The 20,301-nt window shown below is 47.5% G+C and overlaps 1 protein-coding gene across 18 annotated transcripts in view; it reads left to right on the forward strand.

The window, feature by feature from the left end:
- sls (sallimus) overlaps window positions 1-20,301 on the forward strand; it is a 601,134-nt gene that overhangs the window by 108,921 nt on the left and 471,912 nt on the right. For all 18 annotated transcript variants that reach the window (XM_069317090.1, XM_069317072.1, XM_069317078.1 and 15 more), the window contains exons 3-8: window positions 15,422-15,600; window positions 16,855-17,105; window positions 17,288-17,409; window positions 17,917-18,048; window positions 18,436-18,627; window positions 19,976-20,146. In XM_069317090.1, coding sequence (XP_069173191.1) covers window positions 15,422-15,600; window positions 16,855-17,105; window positions 17,288-17,409; window positions 17,917-18,048; window positions 18,436-18,627; window positions 19,976-20,146 — 1,047 coding nt within the window. The remainder of the gene's footprint in view (window positions 1-15,421; window positions 15,601-16,854; window positions 17,106-17,287; window positions 17,410-17,916; window positions 18,049-18,435; window positions 18,628-19,975; window positions 20,147-20,301) is intronic.

Genomic DNA, 20,301 nt, shown 5'->3' on the forward strand with positions numbered 1-20,301 from the left:
TTTTTTCTGTATTATTAAATTTTTTGTGTATTTAAAAAGTAAGCAAGGTGAATTGTCCTGGTACAATTCTGGAAACACCGTACCCGAGGCACGTGAACGCTTCTTATCCATTCATAGACACCCAACATAATCTTGGGTGTAAAGTACTGTATGTACAAACATAAACAATGTAACACTTTTAACTTCTAAGGGTTTAAGACTATCAAATGAGTGGCAGATGTACCAAGTACACTATTAAGGAGCAGATCCAAGTACACGCTTGAAGTCTCTCAGACAAAACATTGTTGATCATAAACTATGGAAAGCTCACACTGCTGCCTTGTGTGTTGAAAATGTTGACCAGACCACACACTAGAAGGTGAAGGGACGACGACGACGTTTCGGTCCGTCCTGGACCATTCTCAAGTCACAATCGACTTGAGAAGTAGTAGACGTATAGTGATACAGTCTGGGCCGGGAGAAGCATTGCTACTTGCTATGAGAGCAACAAGGATTTCCACAAGTCACAATCGACTTGAGAATGGTCCAGGACGGACTGAAACGTCGTCGTCCCTTCACCTTCTAGTGTGTGGTCTGGTCAACATACTTCAGCCACGTTATTGTGACTCCTCGCCTGTGTGTGTTGAAAATGTTGCTGGTGAAGATGCTCTTGGACAATTGTGTGATGCCATGAATGCTTCGCCTCTGAAGACAATTTTGTATTCTCCATATTATTTAGCTCAGAATGACAGACCAAACTCTGATCACTCTGGCTTGTGGTGTTGACATTGGGATGGGACGGCATTCCCGCCCTAGTGCCACAGAGATAATTAATCACACGGCCATTAAAATGAAAAAGACAATTTGCCAGCATGTCAAGCAGATAAATGGTAAAATTTATATTCTCATGATAAGCCTTGATAGTTCACTTGAAATGTGAAAGTGATAAGGAAGGTAAACATCATTTCATGTTCATATATAAGAAACAGGAGAGGAAATGACAGGCTTTTGTCAGGCCCAGCAGAGGTCCGGCACCTATCAAATTGGCACTGCACCTCTGGGTAGGTCCTACCTTCACCCATGCCCTCGCTCCCTGAGTAGGTCGTGTCATATCCTCGACGCCTCGCTGACACTAGACCTGTCGTTATAGTGTCATCAGAATTTCTTATGAATAACGTCCAAATATGAGTACTAGACCTCACATTCTGTCCAGTACTTCACTATAGAAGAGTTCCTCCTGGATGAGTTCAGTTTAGAATAACGTTTTCTTTAGCATATTGGGTCACTCCGGAATTAGTGACCAGAATTATAGAACTTTAACTACACCAGTGTACAAATCCACAAGGGCCGTGACAAGGATTCGAACCTGCGTCCGGGAGCATCCCAGACATCCCAGACAGACAGACAGACAGACATCCCGGGATGCTCCCGGACGCAGGTTCGAATCCTCGTCACGGCCCTTGTGGATTTGTTCATTTGATGCATCACGTTAGTGTGATCTGTGTGTGTGTACACCAGTGTCTCATAAATTGCCTTTAAAAGTTGCGTTACTCTCAGGAGCGCAATGTTTGAGAACACACAAATGCGTATATCCGACGAGACCTTCAGGATTGTGGAGATTAAGGGAGATGGGCGGGAAGGATGAAGGAGATTGAGTTCCTCTCTCGCCCATGACAGAGTGAAGCCTTTCATGGTTAGAACATCACTGTCTTAATAAACGCCATATTAATATCCCCGCACCGCCCCTGGGCGATCTGTCGGCTCCATACCGGGTAATCCACTCGGCTGCCCTGTAGCCACGGCCATGATGGAAATTGTCTTGACTATACATTTTCTAAAGCTGTGATAATATTAATAGAAACAATAATATTATTATATATGATTTGATCACAAAGTAGGTATAACTACTAAGGTGTCACAGTAGGTATCTGGCACCTTATACAATGCTTGCAACAATAATGAAACCGAGGGCAAAGGCCTATTTCACTGTTGCTGCATTACATGCAATAGGATATTGAATAAACCTAGCACTGCCTCTGAAACCCTTTCAAGCAGCGCTCATGGGATGGGTATGGGGTCCACCACTACCCACGGGATGGGTATGGGGCCCACCACTACCCACGGGATGGGTATGGGGCCCACCACCACCCACGGGATGGGTATGGGGCCCACCACCACCCACGGGATGGGTATGGGGTCCACCACCACCCAAGGGATGGGTATGGGGTCCACCACCACCCACAGGATGGGTATGGGGTCCACCACCACCCACAGGATGGGTATGGGGTCCACCACCACCCACGAGATGGTGGAAGGAGAACTGCTACAACGCCTGTGTGTATGAGAACTGGACTGTGTATAGAACTCATACACCTGATGTGCTAAAGGCATTCAGAGGGCCCTGGCTACGTCAGTGGAAGATATGATAGAGCCGAGGCATCCACACTGTCAGACCTTTGTCAGTGGCGTCAACTCTCGCAGCCCGCTGGAAGGATATCAAAATTAAGAGTCAAAATACGGTACAGGTCTCACACGCTCATTTCTTAAACAGAGCAGATGGGTAGGTTCATACTTGGACCATGGCGTCTAGCTTAAGCAGGTCTCCCTCTTGCCACACAGAATAATCCAAATATTAGTTATGACGGTAGAGAGGGTCTCCTTGACTTCATTGGTGGATCAAGGCAAGATCCACCAGGAAGAGAACTGTTACATGCGTTGACCAAACCACACACTAGAAAGTGAAGGGACGACGACGTTTCGGTCCGTCCTGGACCATTCTCAAATCGATTGTCTTCTCGAATGTTCCATGCGTTTCACTGAATTCGAAGTCAACTCTGCCCTATGTAAAGCTAAAGCCACACCTCCCGCGAAGGCTGGAATCACTTTCCATACACTGCGTTTGCTTCTTCTAGCACCAGGAAATAAATCCTCTTGCTTTAATTGTAGCACTTGGGCTATGTAACCTGGGAGCTTCCTTATGTAGGGAGCCAGTCTCAGGATTGCCATTCCTAAACCTAACCAGCAGAGTGCCTTTCGCCCAGTATTTCTTACCAGTTGTCATTGTATGACTCTTGGGAAGAAGGTTCTAAAACGTCTCTTTCATGCAATTAGAAACATTCTTGCCTTTCCAGATACATGGCTTCACGCATGGAAGGAGTGTGTCTCACTGTGTTACCATCTTCCTCACCTGACATACTGACAAATCGTATGCTGCTTTCCTTGATGTGAAAGAGGTTTTGACATTGCTAACCGGCATGTCACTGAGTGAACATCCCAGAATGCAGGAAGTTATTTATCCAGCAGGAATTCATCTGTACCGCTCTAAGAGCATAGGAACGTCTCAAGAGATCATGAACTAGGCACTCCATAAGGTGTCCTCAGTCCTAACATCTTTAATTCATTAATCAATGTACCCTGAACACTGCCTAAGCGGCCCAGCGACGATCACATTAACAATGCTGATAATGATCCATACCACTCCACATATCAACACCATAAATGTTACACAGTAATCACACTAACGTGACTGCTTCAGTGAGAAAATCTGGAGGAGCTGTGACGAGGACTCGAACCTATGTGCTGGGTACTCCCAGGCACACGTTCTATACGACTAGACGAGGACATGGTCAGAAGGATTAGAGACAGGCTCTTGTGTGTATTGAAAGAGGAGCGTCAGAGGTAGAACATTCCTAGATGACAGAGTCGGACTGCATGGGGAGGTTATCTTGATCTTGATATCTTGATTGTTATCTTAATATGATTTCGGGGCTTAACGTCCCTGCGGCCCGGTCCTAGACCAGGCCTCCTTTTTGTTACCCCCCCCCCAGGAAGCAGCCCGTAGCAGCTGTCTAACTCCCAGGTACCTAGCTCCCAGGCTAGGTGAACAGAAGCATCAGGATGAAAGAAACATTTTGCCCATTTGTCTCCGCCTCCACCGGGGATCGAACCCGGAACCTCAGGATTACGAATCCGAAGCGCTGTCCACTCAGCTGTCAGGCGCGGGGGGATAGTGTGAAGATCCTGGTTCGGGTTCAATGGAAGCCTCGAGGAACCCTCGTGGGTGCAGTAGTACCCCAGGTTGCAATCCTTTTGACCATGTCTTGGTCTAGTCGTGTAGAGCGTGTACCTGTGAACACCCAGTTCAGAGGTTCGAATCCTTATCACAGCTCCTACGAATTTTCTCACCCTAAATATTAATAACTCTGTTAGACACACACTATTAGAATCTAGGCTTAGTCATCTCAGCTGAGAAAACAAAGTTCCCCAATCAGCGTCCAGCCAGACAGAGTGGAGCTGTTCACAAGATGCAGCTGCATGATGGCTCTCTGCATGACTATGTAACCACATTCAGATATCTTATATATATATATATATATATATATATATATATATATATATATATATATATATATATATATATATATATATATATATATAATTTGTGTAAATCATGAAAAATAAACACGTGATTAAAAATAATGACAGTGTCAGACCACGGAGGAAAATTGAAACAGGAATTTCCTTAAGTACTTTCGTATATTAATACATCTTGACTCCTTCTGAAGATGTATTAATATACGAAAGTACTTAAGGAAATTCCTGTTTCAATTTTCCTCCGTGGTCTGCCACTGTCATTATTTATATTTATATATAATATTTTCTGTAATCGATATTTTTCTATAATCACTGTAAATGTTTAGCACATTTACAGTGCTAATGAGCATATATACATTTCCTTGTGTCCTCCATAGACGTCATGCTGTAGGGTCACGTTGTAGCCAGACGGGCGCGTCAGTGTAGGGAGAGGCTCAACGCTCTCAAAGTTGTCACGCTCAAGTTATGGCGTAAAAATGATTGCAAAAATGACGAACCTTTCATGTATTAGATCATGAATTGAAAGAATGATTGTAGGGAGGTGAAACGTTGCAAGACGAAGCCATGAGGCCCCGCCACAACTACAGTACTAAACATGAGGAAGGAACACGTATCTTCTTTTTCTGCCCGAGCCATTTCTGCCCGAAACGCTGCGCGTACTAGTGGCTCTACAAGATTGTAATTACCATATTATGTATCCTCACAATCCCAATGTACCTTCTTGTATATATATAAATAAATAAATAAATAAATAATAAATATCTCACGTGTTATTGATCAAATTACTGAACTCAATGCATTAATTAGTGTCAAGATGTTCAGATGTGCAACTCGCTCCTGCACCGTCTCCAAGCCTTCTTCATCAGAGGTCAGCATCCCTCAAAATGTTTTACAAAAACTGCAACTGGAGTCAGAATGGGTGAGGCATATCATACATTATAAGTTTTAAAATCTACCTGGAAAAGATCAAGGCAAATGGGGGGGTACGTTCGACAAGCCGGCGGCTTCCTGTCCTCGTCGAGGTCACTAGGGTTAGTTGCCCCTCAGGTAAATCAGGTAAATATGATCTCTACCAAGTGAGGCACCAACGACACTTCCCTGCACCGTGGGAGATCACCCTTTTCCATATTACTATCCCTTCCTTAGGTATCCCTCCCTTTCCTCTCAAGGTATACTCAAGGTAGGTATACTCCCTTCTCACCCAATATGATTGAATGACAAGCTGTGCTTCGACTAAAGGCAAAGTACAATGCCTTAAGCCAGACTGATGCCGCTTATAGAACGCTCAGTCCGGTTACTGAGACTCAGTAACAAGACTCAGTTACTCAGGGTTTGTGTCGAACCCTTGTTTGTGTCTCGGAGAGACTGGGAGAGGGGGGATCCGTGTGAGAACAGAAGCAATCCCGGTTGCAATTCTGTTGACTATGTCGTGGCTGAGTCGAATTAAGGCGCGTCTGGGATCATCCTGGACGTAAGTTTGAACTTTAATCACGGCCTTTATAGATTTATTCATTTAAAATAACCCAAGTTTTGCTTTCTGTAGACAGTACATGGACATGACTAAACTTACCACCACCGCCCACGGGATGGGTATGCGGGATACATAATAAATTAACTAAATCAAAATCACACCTCAGCTGTACTTCCCTGTGGATTACTGTATCCCAGCATGGAGACCTCCCTACCCCCCCCCCCTTACCTTCAAAAGGTCACACGTGCTTTGGAGAAAGTTGAACATAGAGCCACAAGTGTTATTCCAGACCCAAGTCAACTCTCCCACCAGGAGCGGCAGAGGCCCAGCCACACGGGACTCTACTCGCCCAGACCTTTTAAAATACTGAACAAACTGAACGATATAATCCAGAGCAGTTCTTTAAAAGGGCGAGTGTGGCACACACAAGGCACAACAGCTTCAGGCGCCACCAGCGACAGTCAACGACACAAAACAGATGCTTTTTTTTCATTTATAGGATAGCTAGGACGGGTACCCGGGGGTGCCCGGGGTAGCCTGTCTCTTCCCACAACTTCCCCCCCCCCTCTTATTTCATTCCATTCCCCCTGTCATCTATCCCATTTTCTTTCCTCTCATCTCCCTCATTTCCTCTCGTTCCCCTGTCCTCTCCATTCTTCATCCATCTCCCCCCTGACCCCCTCTCATCTCCCCCCTGACCCCCTCTCATCTCTCGTGTCCCCACCTGCTTCCCCCTCTTTACATTGTCATCATTTTTTTTTATTTAGACGCATTGAAATTTGGGTGAGGTTAGGCCCAAGCATTAGGCCTTCAACAGACACAGACAGACAGACAGACATTTTATCCTATATTATAGATAAAGCTAAGGAACAACCCACCTGCCGAAGTCATATATGCCAAGTTATAATTACTTCAGATTAAGATTCAAATGGAAAAATCCTCAGGGAAAATGAGGAGGGGCAAGACCTTTAGCAAGCCATCGGCTTCCTGTCCCCATTGTTGTTGTTTTTAGATTCAGCTACTGTGAACAAAAAGTTCGAAGTAGCACGGGCTATGGTGAGCCCGTAGTGGACTTGTCCCGCTCCTGTGCCAGACAAGTAGCACGGGCTATGGTGAGCCCGTAGTGGACTTGTCCCGCTCCTGTGCCAGACAAGTAGCACGGGCTATGGTGAGCCCGTAGTGGACTTGTCTGGCACAGGAGCGGGGCTGTATCTGGTGCCTTTTTGTCCCCGTCAAGGCCACCATAAATTCTGTCCCTCAGGTCAGGTATAAGTCGATACGGGACAGAAAAGAGATTCTTTTTCACACACTTATAATCCCGTGGAATCGTAAATGCCAAAACGCTGCTGAATTTTAAAATCCAGCTGGACAGAGTCATCAGGACAAATAGGGTGGGGGGGAGCCTTCGACAAGCCGCCGGCTTCCTATCCTCGTCGAGGCCAGTAGAGAGAGAAATACGAAGACGGTAAAACTAAATAATTGCTGCATTCTTTTTTTCATTGCTGAATTTGACCACGTCAACCATTTTTACTCGCACAAAAGTATTTTGAGTTTCGAGTCATCAGGATATGAGATTCTCAGAACCGTAGTTGCCAGATGTAGAAAGATGACAAGAAAATATAAGGCATTCTTATTATGGAAAAGACTGTGTGTGTGTGTGTGTGTGTGTGTGTGTGTGTGTGTGTGTGTGTGTGTGTGTGTGTGTGTGTGTGTGTGTATGTGTATGTGTATGTGTATGTGTATATATATATATATATATATATATATATATATACACACCCGGCTGTTGGAGCCTGGTGTGTGAACACGCCCATGCTATATATATATATATATATATATATATATATATATATATATATATATATATATATAATATACCGTTCTTCGTGTATATACACTGACAGTTTTAATGAATATGTACAGGACTAAAATACATTTCTTTCTTGGTCAGTAAGCTAGTGTCACGTCTTAGAAATCCTTCTGATGTTAAGTCCAACACTTTCCTTCAGTAATAATAATAATAATAATAATAATAATAATAATACATTACACAGCATACGTGTGAAAATGTGGAAATTGTAGAATATAGTTATTACGTTGATAAATGAGGAGGGGTAAAGCACTGGAGTTAATGGTACAGATTGACCATATATATACGTGAGTGTTGTCTGGTGTGTGCACCATTTAGTCCGGGAGACATCTCCCGTCACGCAGGTGCAGTGCACCTCCACAGATCTCCAGTATCAGCTCTTGATACTGATAATGGCTCGAAAGGGCCACCACTTACGGGCTATTCATGCCCGTGCCACCTTTTGGGTGGCTTAATCTTCATCAATCAATCAATCTTGATCAGTTCACCATTTGGTCCGGGAGACATCTCCCGTCACGCAGGGTGCAGTTGCGCCTCCACAGATCTCCAGTATCATCTTTTGATACTGGTAATGGCTCAAAGGGGCCACCACTTACGGGCTATTCATGCCCGTGCCACATCTTGGGTGGCTTAATCTTCATCAATCAATCAATCAATCTGGTGTGTGCGGGACACACCCGGCTGTTGGAGCCTGGTGTATGTGCGGGACACACCCGGCTGTTGGAGCCTGGTGTATGTGCGGGACACACCCGGCTGTTGGAGCCTGGTGTATGTGCGGGACACACCCGGCTGTTGGAGCCTGGTGTATGTGCGGGACACACCCGGCTGTTGGAGCCTGGTGTATGTGCGGGACACACCCGGCTGTTGGAGCCTGGTGTATGTGCGGGACACCCGGCTGTTGGAGCCTGGTGTATGTGCGGGACACACCCGGCTGTTGGAGCCTGGTGTATGTGCGGGACACACCCGGCTGTTGGAGCCTGGTGTGTGAACACGCCCATGCTAACCTGTGCAGGGTCAGGCCAGCGGGGGCTGCTGCTGCACCTCTGGAGGGGGGAGGGTACGCTCTCAGTTTTTATTGACAGCTTTAGGTACATCATTTGTTCAGCTGCCCTAGACTGTATGGAGGGCAGCACAAAGTGTGTACATGGTGCAAGATAAAATCTCGCAATATGGTTAGTCATACAGGGTCATGCGGTCAGTACTCTGCAATGGTAAACATTGGGTGCATTATGGGGATATTCTCAAGAACACGAGACTTAATTTAGTGATTGCAAAGCTCCAGGTACCTCATGCCAACTTGTTTGAATGGTCTAATAACTGGGCATTCGGTAGTGTGGGAGATCATGCCCCAGTTCCTGCTCACAGAGTTTGCACCTGGAGTACTCAGGATTGGGAGATCCGTCACCTGGAGCCACCTGCCACAGGTAACGGTAACCCAACCTGATCCTGGCAACCACTGTGTCTCAGTCTGGTCGACGTTTTATGCTGCCCATAGATATAGGTTTCAGATCTGAACAAATCATAGCTTTTTATACATGTAATTGCAGGCCATTTGGTGGGGGTATTCAGTAACTTCTCTATTAGACCTGAGTGTTAGTAACAATATTGCCTTGACAACAGAGACAGGGATACCTAGGTCTAACTCCACTTCATCCTTGTTCCATGCTAATTTGGCTGTAGTGTCTGTGTGGTGGGTTATATTTATGTGAGATGGTAGCCATAGAAGAGAGATTCTTAGCCCTTTATTCTGTACAGCGAGCAGGTTATTTATAATTGTTAGTATGAGGTTGTTGCTGTCGATCTTGCAGGAGACGTGTTCAAGTGCCTGAAGAACACAATGTGAATAACAACATATATTATTTCTCCTGTTGTGTTTTTTCATGTAGTTGTTGTTAGTTGTAGTGCGGCTAGTTGTGTTTGTGTCGAGTCCAGCCAGTGATTTAACCTGGCACTGATAGTCTGTGTGCAAGTATTGTTTCTGTTAAACATAGAGGCTGCTGCAGTCCGCCCTGGTGACGACGGGACTGAACCGTCGGTGTGGACACAGTAGTGCTCACGAGAGCTTAGATTCTTGATAGGGAAGGTAATTGTTTCAAGTGTGACAGCGTTGGGAAGAGCAAGATTCTCATTACCTTTCTTGGAGTTGGGTGTGTATGCTACTTTTATGGTGTGGTACAGGTATTAATGACAGGTTGAACACATTTATTAACAATATTTGACGAGTTTGATGAGGTTTGTAGGCATTTATACTCAGCCATATATTATACAAGGAGTGAGTGGGCATGTTAGCACCAATCAATAGGGCGTTAACAGCACAGAATAATTTGTCTGTGAGGTAAGTAGATGTAGAGTCTCTCATGCCTTTACGGCAGAAGGTGGTGTTGACTTGCATGATTCTCTCAAGTGCATGTGGTTGGAAGCTTCAGTTCTTCCCGCATGCTGATGGTTCTTGTGCGTCTTGGGGCGCAAAGAATCGCACTCGCTGCTTCACTCTGTACAACTTCTCCCGTGTTCAAAACAGGCGGGGAAGGTAATTAGGTGCAGGGCTTGGTGATTAACTCGTTCCCTCCCCAGGGTGTGTTGACCCGGTGGTGGAAAGGGGGGGGGGGGGTGGAAGACTATCCTCAGCGGTAGTTTATTGTGCACCCCATATTCATCCTGTGAGCGGTAGTTTATTGTGCACCCCATACTCATCCTGTGAGCGGTAGTTTATTGTGCACCCCATACTCATCCTGTGAGCGGTAGTTTATTGTGCACCCCATACTCATCCTGTTAGCGGAAGCGCAAAAGGATTACATAAGGCACAAAAAGTCTTAATCAAACCTAATCTGCGATATTACATTACCTCTTAAAAATATATCTGCACACCTTTATAATTAATTATAATGATAGGTGGCCCCAAACTTCTTGCGCGGCAGACGCCATTAATTGGTGTGCCCTGGGGTCAGATTCACGAAGCAGTTACGCAAGTACGTACGAACCTGCACATCTTTCCTCAGTCTTTGACGGCTTTGTTTACAATTATTAAACAGTTTACAAGCATGAAAACTTCCCAATCAACTGTTATTGTTATAACAATATGAAGCACCTCCCGGTGCTTCAGAGCTCATTAACTGTTTAATAATTGCAAACAAAGCCGCCAAAGATTGAGAAGATGTGCAGGTTCGTGCGTACTTGTGTAACTGCTTCGTGAATCTGGGTTCCCAGGAGTGTGGTTCGGGCGCCTCCCTGCTCAGTCTCCTGTCATCTCTTAAGACCTGAAATAGCTTTAATCTCACATATTTTCCTCCTTTTATAAGGGTTTTGGTGTTGTCTGGCACCCTGCCCGGTCGCGTTCGTCACAGACTTGTACTAAACTATAGTATTGTTCTCCTCGACCGTTCTTTCGCACCAGTTTTGTAAGGGGCGTTCAGGGCGTGGGTGGGGGCACCTGCTGGCGTTCAGGGCGTGGGTGGGGGCACCTGCTGGCGTTCAGGGCGTGGGTGGGGGCACCTGCTGGCGTTCAGGGCGTGGGTGGGGGCACCTGCTGGCGTTCAGGGCGTGGGTGGGGGCACCTGCTGGCGTTCAGCGCGTGGGTGGGGGCACCTGCTGGCGTTCAGCGCGTGGGTGGGGGCACCTGCTGGCGTTCAGCGCGTGGGTGGGGGCACCTGCTGGCGTTCAGCGCGTGGGTGGGGGCACCTGCTGGCGTTCAGCGCGTGGGTGGGGGCACCTGCTGGCGTTCAGCGCGTGGGTGGGGGCACCTGCTGGCGTTCAGCGCGTGGGTGGGGGCACCTGCTGGCGTTCAGCGCGTGGGTGGGGGCACCTGCTGGCGTTCAGCGCGTGGGTGGGGGCACCTGCTGGCGTTCAGCGCGTGGGTGGGGGCACCTGCTGGCGTTCAGCGCGTGGGTGGGGGCACCTGCTGGCGTTCAGCGCGTGGGTGGGGGCACCTGCTGGCGTTCAGCGCGTGGGTGGGGGCACCTGCTGGCGTTCAGCGCGTGGGTGGGGGCACCTGCTGGCGTTCAGCGCGTGGGTGGGGGCACCTGCTGGCGTTCAGCGCGTGGGTGGGGGCACCTGCTGGCGTTCAGCGCGTGGGTGGGGGCACCTGCTGGCGTTCAGCGCGTGGGTGGGGGCACCTGCTGGCGTTCAGCGCGTGGGTGGGGGCACCTGCTGGCGTTCAGCGCGTGGGTGGGGGCACCTGCTGGCGTTCAGCGCGTGGGTGGGGGCACCTGCTGGCGTTCAGCGCGTGGGTGGGGGCACCTGCTGGCGTTCAGCGCGTGGGTGGGGGCACCTGCTGGCGTTCAGCGCGTGGGTGGGGGCACCTGCTGGCGTTCAGCGCGTGGGTGGGGGCACCTGCTGGCGTTCAGCGCGTGGGTGGGGGCACCTGCTGGCGTTCAGCGCGTGGGTGGGGGCACCTGCTGGCGTTCAGCGCGTGGGTGGGGGCACCTGCTGGCGTTCAGCGCGTGGGTGGGGGCACCTGCTGGCGTTCAGCGCGTGGGTGGGGGCACCTGCTGGCGTTCAGCGCGTGGGTGGGGGCACCTGCTGGCGTTCAGCGCGTGGGTGGGGGCACCTGCTGGCGTTCAGCGCGTGGGTGGGGGCACCTGCTGGCGTTCAGCGCGTGGGTGGGGGCACCTGCTGGCGTTCAGCGCGTGGGTGGGGGCACCTGCTGGCGTTCAGCGCGTGGGTGGGGGCACCTGCTGGCGTTCAGCGCGTGGGTGGGGGCACCTGCTGGCGTTCAGCGCGTGGGTGGGGGCACCTGCTGGCGTTCAGCGCGTGGGTGGGGGCACCTGCTGGCGTTCAGGGCGTGGGTGGGGGCACCTGCTGGCGTTCAGGGCGTGGGTGGGGGCACCTGCTGGCGTTCAGGGCGTGGGTGGGGGCACCTGCTGGCGTTCAGGGCGTGGGTGGGGGCACCTGCTGGCGTTCAGGGCGTGGGTGGGGGCACCTGCTGGCGTTCAGGGCGTGGGTGGGGGCACCTGCTGGCGTTCAGGGCGTGGGTGGGGGCACCTGCTGGCGTTCAGGGCGTGGGTGGGGGCACCTGCTGGCGTTCAGGGCGTGGGTGGGGGCACCTGCTGGCGTTCAGGGCGTGGGTGGGGGCACCTGCTGGCGTTCAGGGCGTGGGTGGGGGCACCTGCTGGCGTTCAGGGCGTGGGTGGGGGCACCTGCTGGCGTTCAGGGCGTGGGTGGGGGCACCTGCTGGCGTTCAGGGCGTGGGTGGGGGCACCTGCTGGCGTTCAGGGCGTGGGTGGGGGCACCTGCTGGCGTTCAGGGCGTGGGTGGGGGCACCTGCTGGCGTTCAGCGCGTGGGTGGGGGCACCTGCTGGCGTTCAGCGCGTGGGTGGGGGGCACCTGCTGGCGTTCAGCGCGTGGGTGGGGGGCACCTGCTGGCGTTCAGCGCGTGGGTGGGGGGCACCTGCTGGCGTTCAGCGCGTGGGTGGGGGGCACCTACTGGCGTTCAGTGTGCCAGAGGAGCACTTGAGACAACAGTTGGCACCCACTCTCCCATATTAGGTGGCACCTTACTAGTATGCAGGCAGCTGTAGCCCGCCAAGACGGTGCCGATGCAGCCCGTCCTCCTAAGGTTTCCCAGCGTCAAGAAAACGATCAATTTAAGTGTCCTCTCCTAACTTACCAGAGGACCTAAAACAGAAAATGGGACAGTACGTCACTTTCGGGAGTCGCTTCCATTTCCAAGTACGAAAATTTGTGGCCTTACGTAGCGCAGACGAGCGAAATGCGACGTTCTTTGTAACAGGACAGGTTGGCCGATGACCTCACAGTGCCTCTGGCACCTCGAGGGGGGCCATAGGCACCTTTCCCAGTTCAAAGATCTCGTATTGTATGGCGGCCGCCGTCTCAATGAGGTCATTCTGGGTGAGTCATGCTGCGAGGGTGATATATGAGGAATGTTGGCACTCTAGCGGCAGCGTGACTCGTCAGGACGTCTGCCATTGTCATAGCCAAGTGTCGCTAGGGGGGTGTAGGGGTAGTGCCATTCTCGTAGGTGCTGAACGCTGCCAATGTCATATGTCACAAACGTGTTATTCTTATTATATAAACAGGTCATATATAAATGGTACCAGGTGCACAGTTTCACCTGTCATACGGTACCAGGTGCACAGTTTCACCTGTCATACGGTACCAGGTGCACAGTTTCACCTGTCATACGGTACCAGGTGCACAGTTTCACCTGTCATACGGTACCAGGTGCACAGTTTCACCTGTCATACGGTACCAGGTGTACAGTATAGCCTGTCATACGGTACCAGGTGCACAGTGTAGCCTGTCATACGGTACCAGGTGTACAGTATAGCCTGTCATACGGTACCAGGTGCACAGTGTCACCTGTCATACGGTACCAGGTGCACAGTGTCACCTGTCATACGGTACCAGATGCACAGTGTCGACTGTCATACGGTACCAGATGCACAGTGTCACCTGTCATACGGTACCAGGTGCACAGTGTCACCTGTCATACGGTACCAGGTGCACAGTGTCACCTGTCATACGGTACCAGGTGCACAGTGTCACCTGTCATACGGTACCAGGTGCACAGTGTCACCTGTCATATGCCACCAGGTGCACAGTGTAGACTGTCATATGCCACCAGGTGCACAGTGTCGACTGTCATACGGTACCAGATGCACAGTGTCACCTGTCATACGGTACCAGGTGCACAGTGTCACCTGTCATACGGTACCAGGTGCACAGTGTCGACTGTCATACGGTACCAGATGCACAGTGTCGACTGTTATATGCCACCAGGTGCACAGTGTAGACTGTCATATGCCACCAGGTGCACAGTGTAGACTGTCATATGCCACCAGGTGCACAGTGTCGACTGTCATATGCCACCAGGTGCACAGTGTAGACTGTCATATGCCACCAGGTGCACAGTGTAGACTGTCATATGCCACCAGGTGCACAGTGTCGACTGTCATATGCCACCAGGTGCACAGTGTAGCCTGTCATATGCCACCAGGTGCACAGTGTCGACTGTCATATGCCACCAGGTGCACAGTGTCGACTGTCATATGCCACCAGGTGCACAGTGTCGACTGTCATATGCCACCAGGTGCACAGTGTAGACTGTCATATGCCACCAGGTGCACAGTGTAGACTGTCATATGCCACCAGGTGCACAGTGTAGACTGTCATATGCCACCAGGTGCACAGTGTCGACTGTCATATGCCACCAGGTGCACAGTGTAACCTGTCATATGCCACCAGGTGCACAGTGTCGACTGTCATATGCCACCACCTGAGCAGCATCATAGGTCAAGCCACTGAACTGTGCACCGGTAAACATGTTGCAAAAGTTGCTTCCGACGATGTGTGTTGTACCATCCACTCTACAACTTGAATGGCCTTTTAAGTTGGAAGTGCCGATTGAATATGTATTGGAGATATATCACAGGGCAAACCCTTGCTAAGAAAGCTAACTTGACCTTTTGACCTCCTTACATCCAAATTCATCATATTTATATTCAAGTAACTCCTTACATCTAAATTTATAATATTTGTATTCAAGTAACGTTAAGAGTGTTCGCGAAGTGTAAGCAAAGCCAGTTTACAGTTTGAATACCTTGCTGGTACCTTCACAGTGTGGAGACTTAGTCATGGCAATCAAGGAGAATGTTTTTCATGTAAAGTTCTATAGTATGAGAGTGATCGTTGTAGGGGCTCCGTGTGATTCAACGTCAAGTGAACAAAGTGAACCTTGTTGGTGACCCATAATTGTACTGTTTTTACAGAACAAGCAGAGTCCGGTGGAGGACCTGTTGAACCAGGCCGACCAGCTCATCTCCACGCAGCATCCAAGGGCCGAAGTCTACGCCTCCATGGCCGAATCGCTCGGCCTTGCCTGGAAGGACCTCAACGCGCAGCTAGAGACGAGGAAGCAGATACTCGACATGGGCGTTGCCTTCCACACGTGAGTCTTGACCGACGACACAAGCAGGGCTGGGGTTGCAACCTACTCTCGCACAAGACAGCACAGCTTATAGTCACTATTTCGCTTATAAATAAGTATATATGTGACATATTCTATAGCTTTTCAAGGTAAACTCAAATATTCACAATAAATTACTATGTCTCGCATGCAGTTATTCATAAGCAAGATATTGACTATAAGCAAGTGCGAGAACGGGTTGGGCTCTCAGTCCTGCCAGCCACGCTCTCCCCAAGTCATACTTATTTATATATAAATGATCACAAGATGACAAAACACAGATCTCCAAAAATGTCAGTAAACCACATTGAAAAGTAACGAACTTTGTCTTAGCGTTTGCGAACACAGTCATCAGTGTGGAATGGACGAGTAGATGGAAGAATATTTGGATGGATAGATGAGTAGACGGACAGATGGGTAGATAGTTGGATAGATAGATGGAGCAATAGATGGTTGGATCGTTGAAGGCACCTGTACATAGCCGTACAGACATAGGTTAAAGTCGAATAGACATTTCAGGTAACAATGTATGCCTTTCCTCACTGATCATGACCGGAAAATAGAACGCGAAAGAAGAATATAAGCGGGATAAGTTTAGAAAGAACAGGAAATTATGAGGAAAAAGTGCTAAGTCAGTATGACTATAGTCCCCCCATATGGTCACCATTTGGTCCGGGAGACATCTCCCGTCACGCAGGGTGCAGTTGCGCCTCCACAGATCTCCAGTATCATCTTTTGATACTGGCAATGGCTCAAAAGGGTCACCACTTACGGGCTATTCATGCCCGTGCCACCTCTTGGGTGGCTTAATCTTCATCAATCAATCAGTATGACTATATAGCACATGTAAGGGATATAATGACACGGAGCTGGGATAAGTCGGAGAGGAAAGAATGATGCCCAGCCATTTGAACCATCGGGTATCGAACACCGACCTGCAAGAAGCAAAGCCTTCGCTGTACTGGCCAGTCCAAGATTGTTTAGATTCAGGAAAGATGCGGATAAATGCTGATTTGGAAATAGGATTGCTGATTTATGGAGTAAATTATCTGGTAACATAATAGATGTAGGCTCGCAGAACTGTTTGTTAGGTGTGTAGGTTAGACTTGTGTATGAATGGGTTTGGGTGGATGTAAACAGGAGCTGCCTCGTAGGTCATCTCCAGTGCTTATTAATCCTTTATTCTTATGTATTTATGTGTATCCTAAGGCGCATACTATGATGCATCTCTCTCAGACGAGCCCAGCAGTACAGCGACAGCATGGATGCTGCTGAACGAGCCTACACCGATAATGTGATGCCCAGTGATGCCGAGGGAGTCAGACAGCTCCTGTCATCGTTACATGATCACAAACGAGCAATTCTCGAGGCCTCCATGTATACCTTGCAAGAGGCACAGGCCCTCTTGGCAAGACTCAGGGGCTTATCTACCGAGGGCGCCACGCTTGACTCCAGACCTCTTCACATCAAAACTAATATAGAGTTTGGTGAGTTGGCATTCTACAAAAACAAAAAAAGGATTTAAATAAGTTAATTAGTACAATATTTCATTACTGGAACCAAGATATTTTACAGTTGTATCATTATCATTACATATATTGTCAATATCACTGAGGTATTAGTAAGAGTGGCCTTATATTGACGTGATATTTCTTTGGGCCGCAATCAGCCTGTTCTCAGATCGAACATTACCTCGAGTCCCTACACGACCGTCGAAGGTTCCTGGATGGCCTCTTCTCCGCCAGGAAACACCATCTAGAACAGTGCCTGACCCTCTGTATTCTCTACCAGGTTAGAAGCTGATCTCACACACTCTAAAATGTTATCTACATTTAAATCTACACGTTGGGTTAATAGCTGATTTCTTTTTTAGTAAAAAGATGGTAATATTTCGTAATTATGCTAACAATATTCATTAAGTAAGAGAAAATAATATGCACTGGTTGTATATTTCATTATATTGATAGTTTTATATAAGGCTGCTAATTATATAATAAAATTGAAAGTAATTAACAGAGCATTGCTAATACAGTACAGAATATAGAAAGGTTGCAGAGAATTGTTGTGTTTATATTAAAACCGAACTGAAGAAAACATAATATAGTCAAATCAGTGTCTCATCACTGGAGGGAGAGGGAGTGATACATGTTTAGTACCTTCCCCAGCTGTGTTGTCTCATTACAAGAGGGGGAGGTGTGGGGATACATATATTACCTCCCCCAGCTGATTTGTATGATTACAAATCATACCATTTGTAATATTATATGTCAACATTATTGGTATTTCTGCCCCATTCAGGATCTGACAGAAGCAGTGACAGCTCTCAAACAACTGCGGGATGAGGTCTCACAGCATCAGGGGCTGGGAGAGTCTCAGAGCAATGCTGAGATTCTCTACCATGAGCACATCAAGCGAGAAGTTGCTGCTAAGGTTTGTTCTAGTCTTGTATAGTGAATTAAATATTGTACCAAGTTCTGTGCCCCAGTGGTCCTCGCAGTCGAGTCACAGCCGAGTCACAGCTGCATTCTCGCAATTGGACAGAAATGTTTGGGCAACATTTCCTTTCATCTGATGCCTCTATTCACCTATCAGTTAATAGGTACCAACTGTTGTTGGATACATCCTGAGGAAGGTTAATAGTAGGCCTGTGGGGAGGTAAGACCTCCATAAGTCTGGAAGGCTTCCTGTCCCTAACAAGAAACCAAAATTTTAACCATGTGTAACATTAAAATGATCATATGTGGCTAGCTTTGTTATATATTATTTGTCTTCTCTTTTATAATGTGCTTGTTCTAGAGTGTAACTCTCTCACATCAGGGGCAGCAAGACAGGTGTATTAGGCTGCTCAAAACTGCCGAGAACATGGCTTCAGGGGGACACTACGCCGGCCTGGAGGCTCGCTCCAGGGCCTACTCGGTTCTGGAGGCTGCCACCGCGCTCCACGAGACCTGCGACACACGTACTGCTCTCCTCCAGCAAGCCATCCTTTTCTTCAGACTGGCTCACACTGTAAGTCTCGCTCATGCGCTAATCTGGCTCTCTCTGGACCACACTGGCTCGTGCCATAAGTCTGGATCACACTGGTTCATAGAGTACATTTAGCTCACATTGTAAGTCTGGCTCATACTGGTTAATGCTGTAAGTCTGGCTTATATTATAAATCTAGCTCACATTGGCTCGTACTGTAGGTCTTCCTTATACTGACTCATACTGTAAATCAGGCTCATGGTGTAGGCTAAAAAATTAATTGGGCTTGCTCTTCTTAATGTGTGAGTACTCTATTGTAATAATATTATTTGTAGTTTTCGATTATTAGATGATGTGCTTTAAGAAAAAGGATTCAAGTACACTAATTATATTTCGGACCATATGTGTATACTGTATTATTCAAAAGCTTGAACAAACTAAATTTAGAGGTCAAGAAAAAGTAAAGCATAATTTTGGCAATAATATTTTGTCTTTGTATTTTATTTAGAGTACCTTACATCACTGGTGAAGGACATTCCTAGTTATATTGCCATTCAGATCTTCAGTTTCAGTAAAATGTTTAATTGCAATATGAATGTTGTACATTCCTCGAGAAGGAATTCTTTACATAATCAAAAGTTCATTGTTGGTTAAACATTTTGCATTCTTATACAGAATATTGGACTGTGATTTGAATCCTGTGGTACAGGTACAGTTCAAATTTTGATAGCAGGGTAATGTGTACAGTATATGGCAGCCATATTTTTTTTTGAGTACTCCATAAATAATCACAACTTTTTCATGTGAACCCCTATATATTTAAATGAAATGAGCACATTTCCTTCTGCAAATGTATTGTGAATTAAAACAGTATTGGCCTGACAAGATGCAACTTAGAACTGGATAGTGTCTTATCACTAGCCACTACCCAAGCTTAATGCTCTTTAGTGAAGATATTACACATAGTGACAAGGACAAATTAAAAATTACGCCTTCTTACATCACAAGCAAAATTTTGAATGTTAATAAAACTTTAGGAGGTTTGATGAATGTTTAATGACTTTACAATTGAATGAACAATGCAGTTAAGACAAGTATTATAATTTGATTAGTTATTTTGTAATTTAGGCTGTCTTGTCAAGAGTGTAATATAAGACTGTATAGTCAAATCAGTGTCTCATCACTGGGGAGGAAGGGAGTGATATATGTATATTACCTGCCTGAACTGTGTTGTGTGTCATTACTAGAGACAGGGGTTTCATTTAAGGCAGGGGGGTTAAAGTAGAAGTTTCCTTTTGTACTTTATAAAGTACAGTACAAAGGAAACTTGAACAACCAGTATTGCTCAGTATTGAGGTACTGTATAGCCTGTTATGCTTTCTTTTCATAGGCATTAACAAAGCTGGACCAGGCTGAGGTGCAGGTGGCAGGTCTTGGCGGGGAAGGCTCCCAACGCCTCTCTCTAGTGCTGGGTGTGGTGGAAGAGGCTGTCCAACCCGCACTCACAGAAGGCTATGCCATCCTCGAGGTCACTGGTGGCAGAAATCAGCCACACAATATGGTAAGGCAATCTTTTTATTTGTTGGTTTTTATTTTTATTAAAGATACTACAGTATACAGTATTGCTATTTGTTATTTTACCCTTTTATTTTATAAAAAGAATCATTTTAATTTCAAAAGGTGAAACTCATGGTATTAATGTATAATAATAATAAT

The sequence above is a fragment of the Procambarus clarkii genome, chromosome 86 (genome assembly GCF_040958095.1).
Source record: "Procambarus clarkii isolate CNS0578487 chromosome 86, FALCON_Pclarkii_2.0, whole genome shotgun sequence".
NCBI classification, from domain to species: Eukaryota; Metazoa; Arthropoda; class Malacostraca; order Decapoda; family Cambaridae; genus Procambarus; species Procambarus clarkii.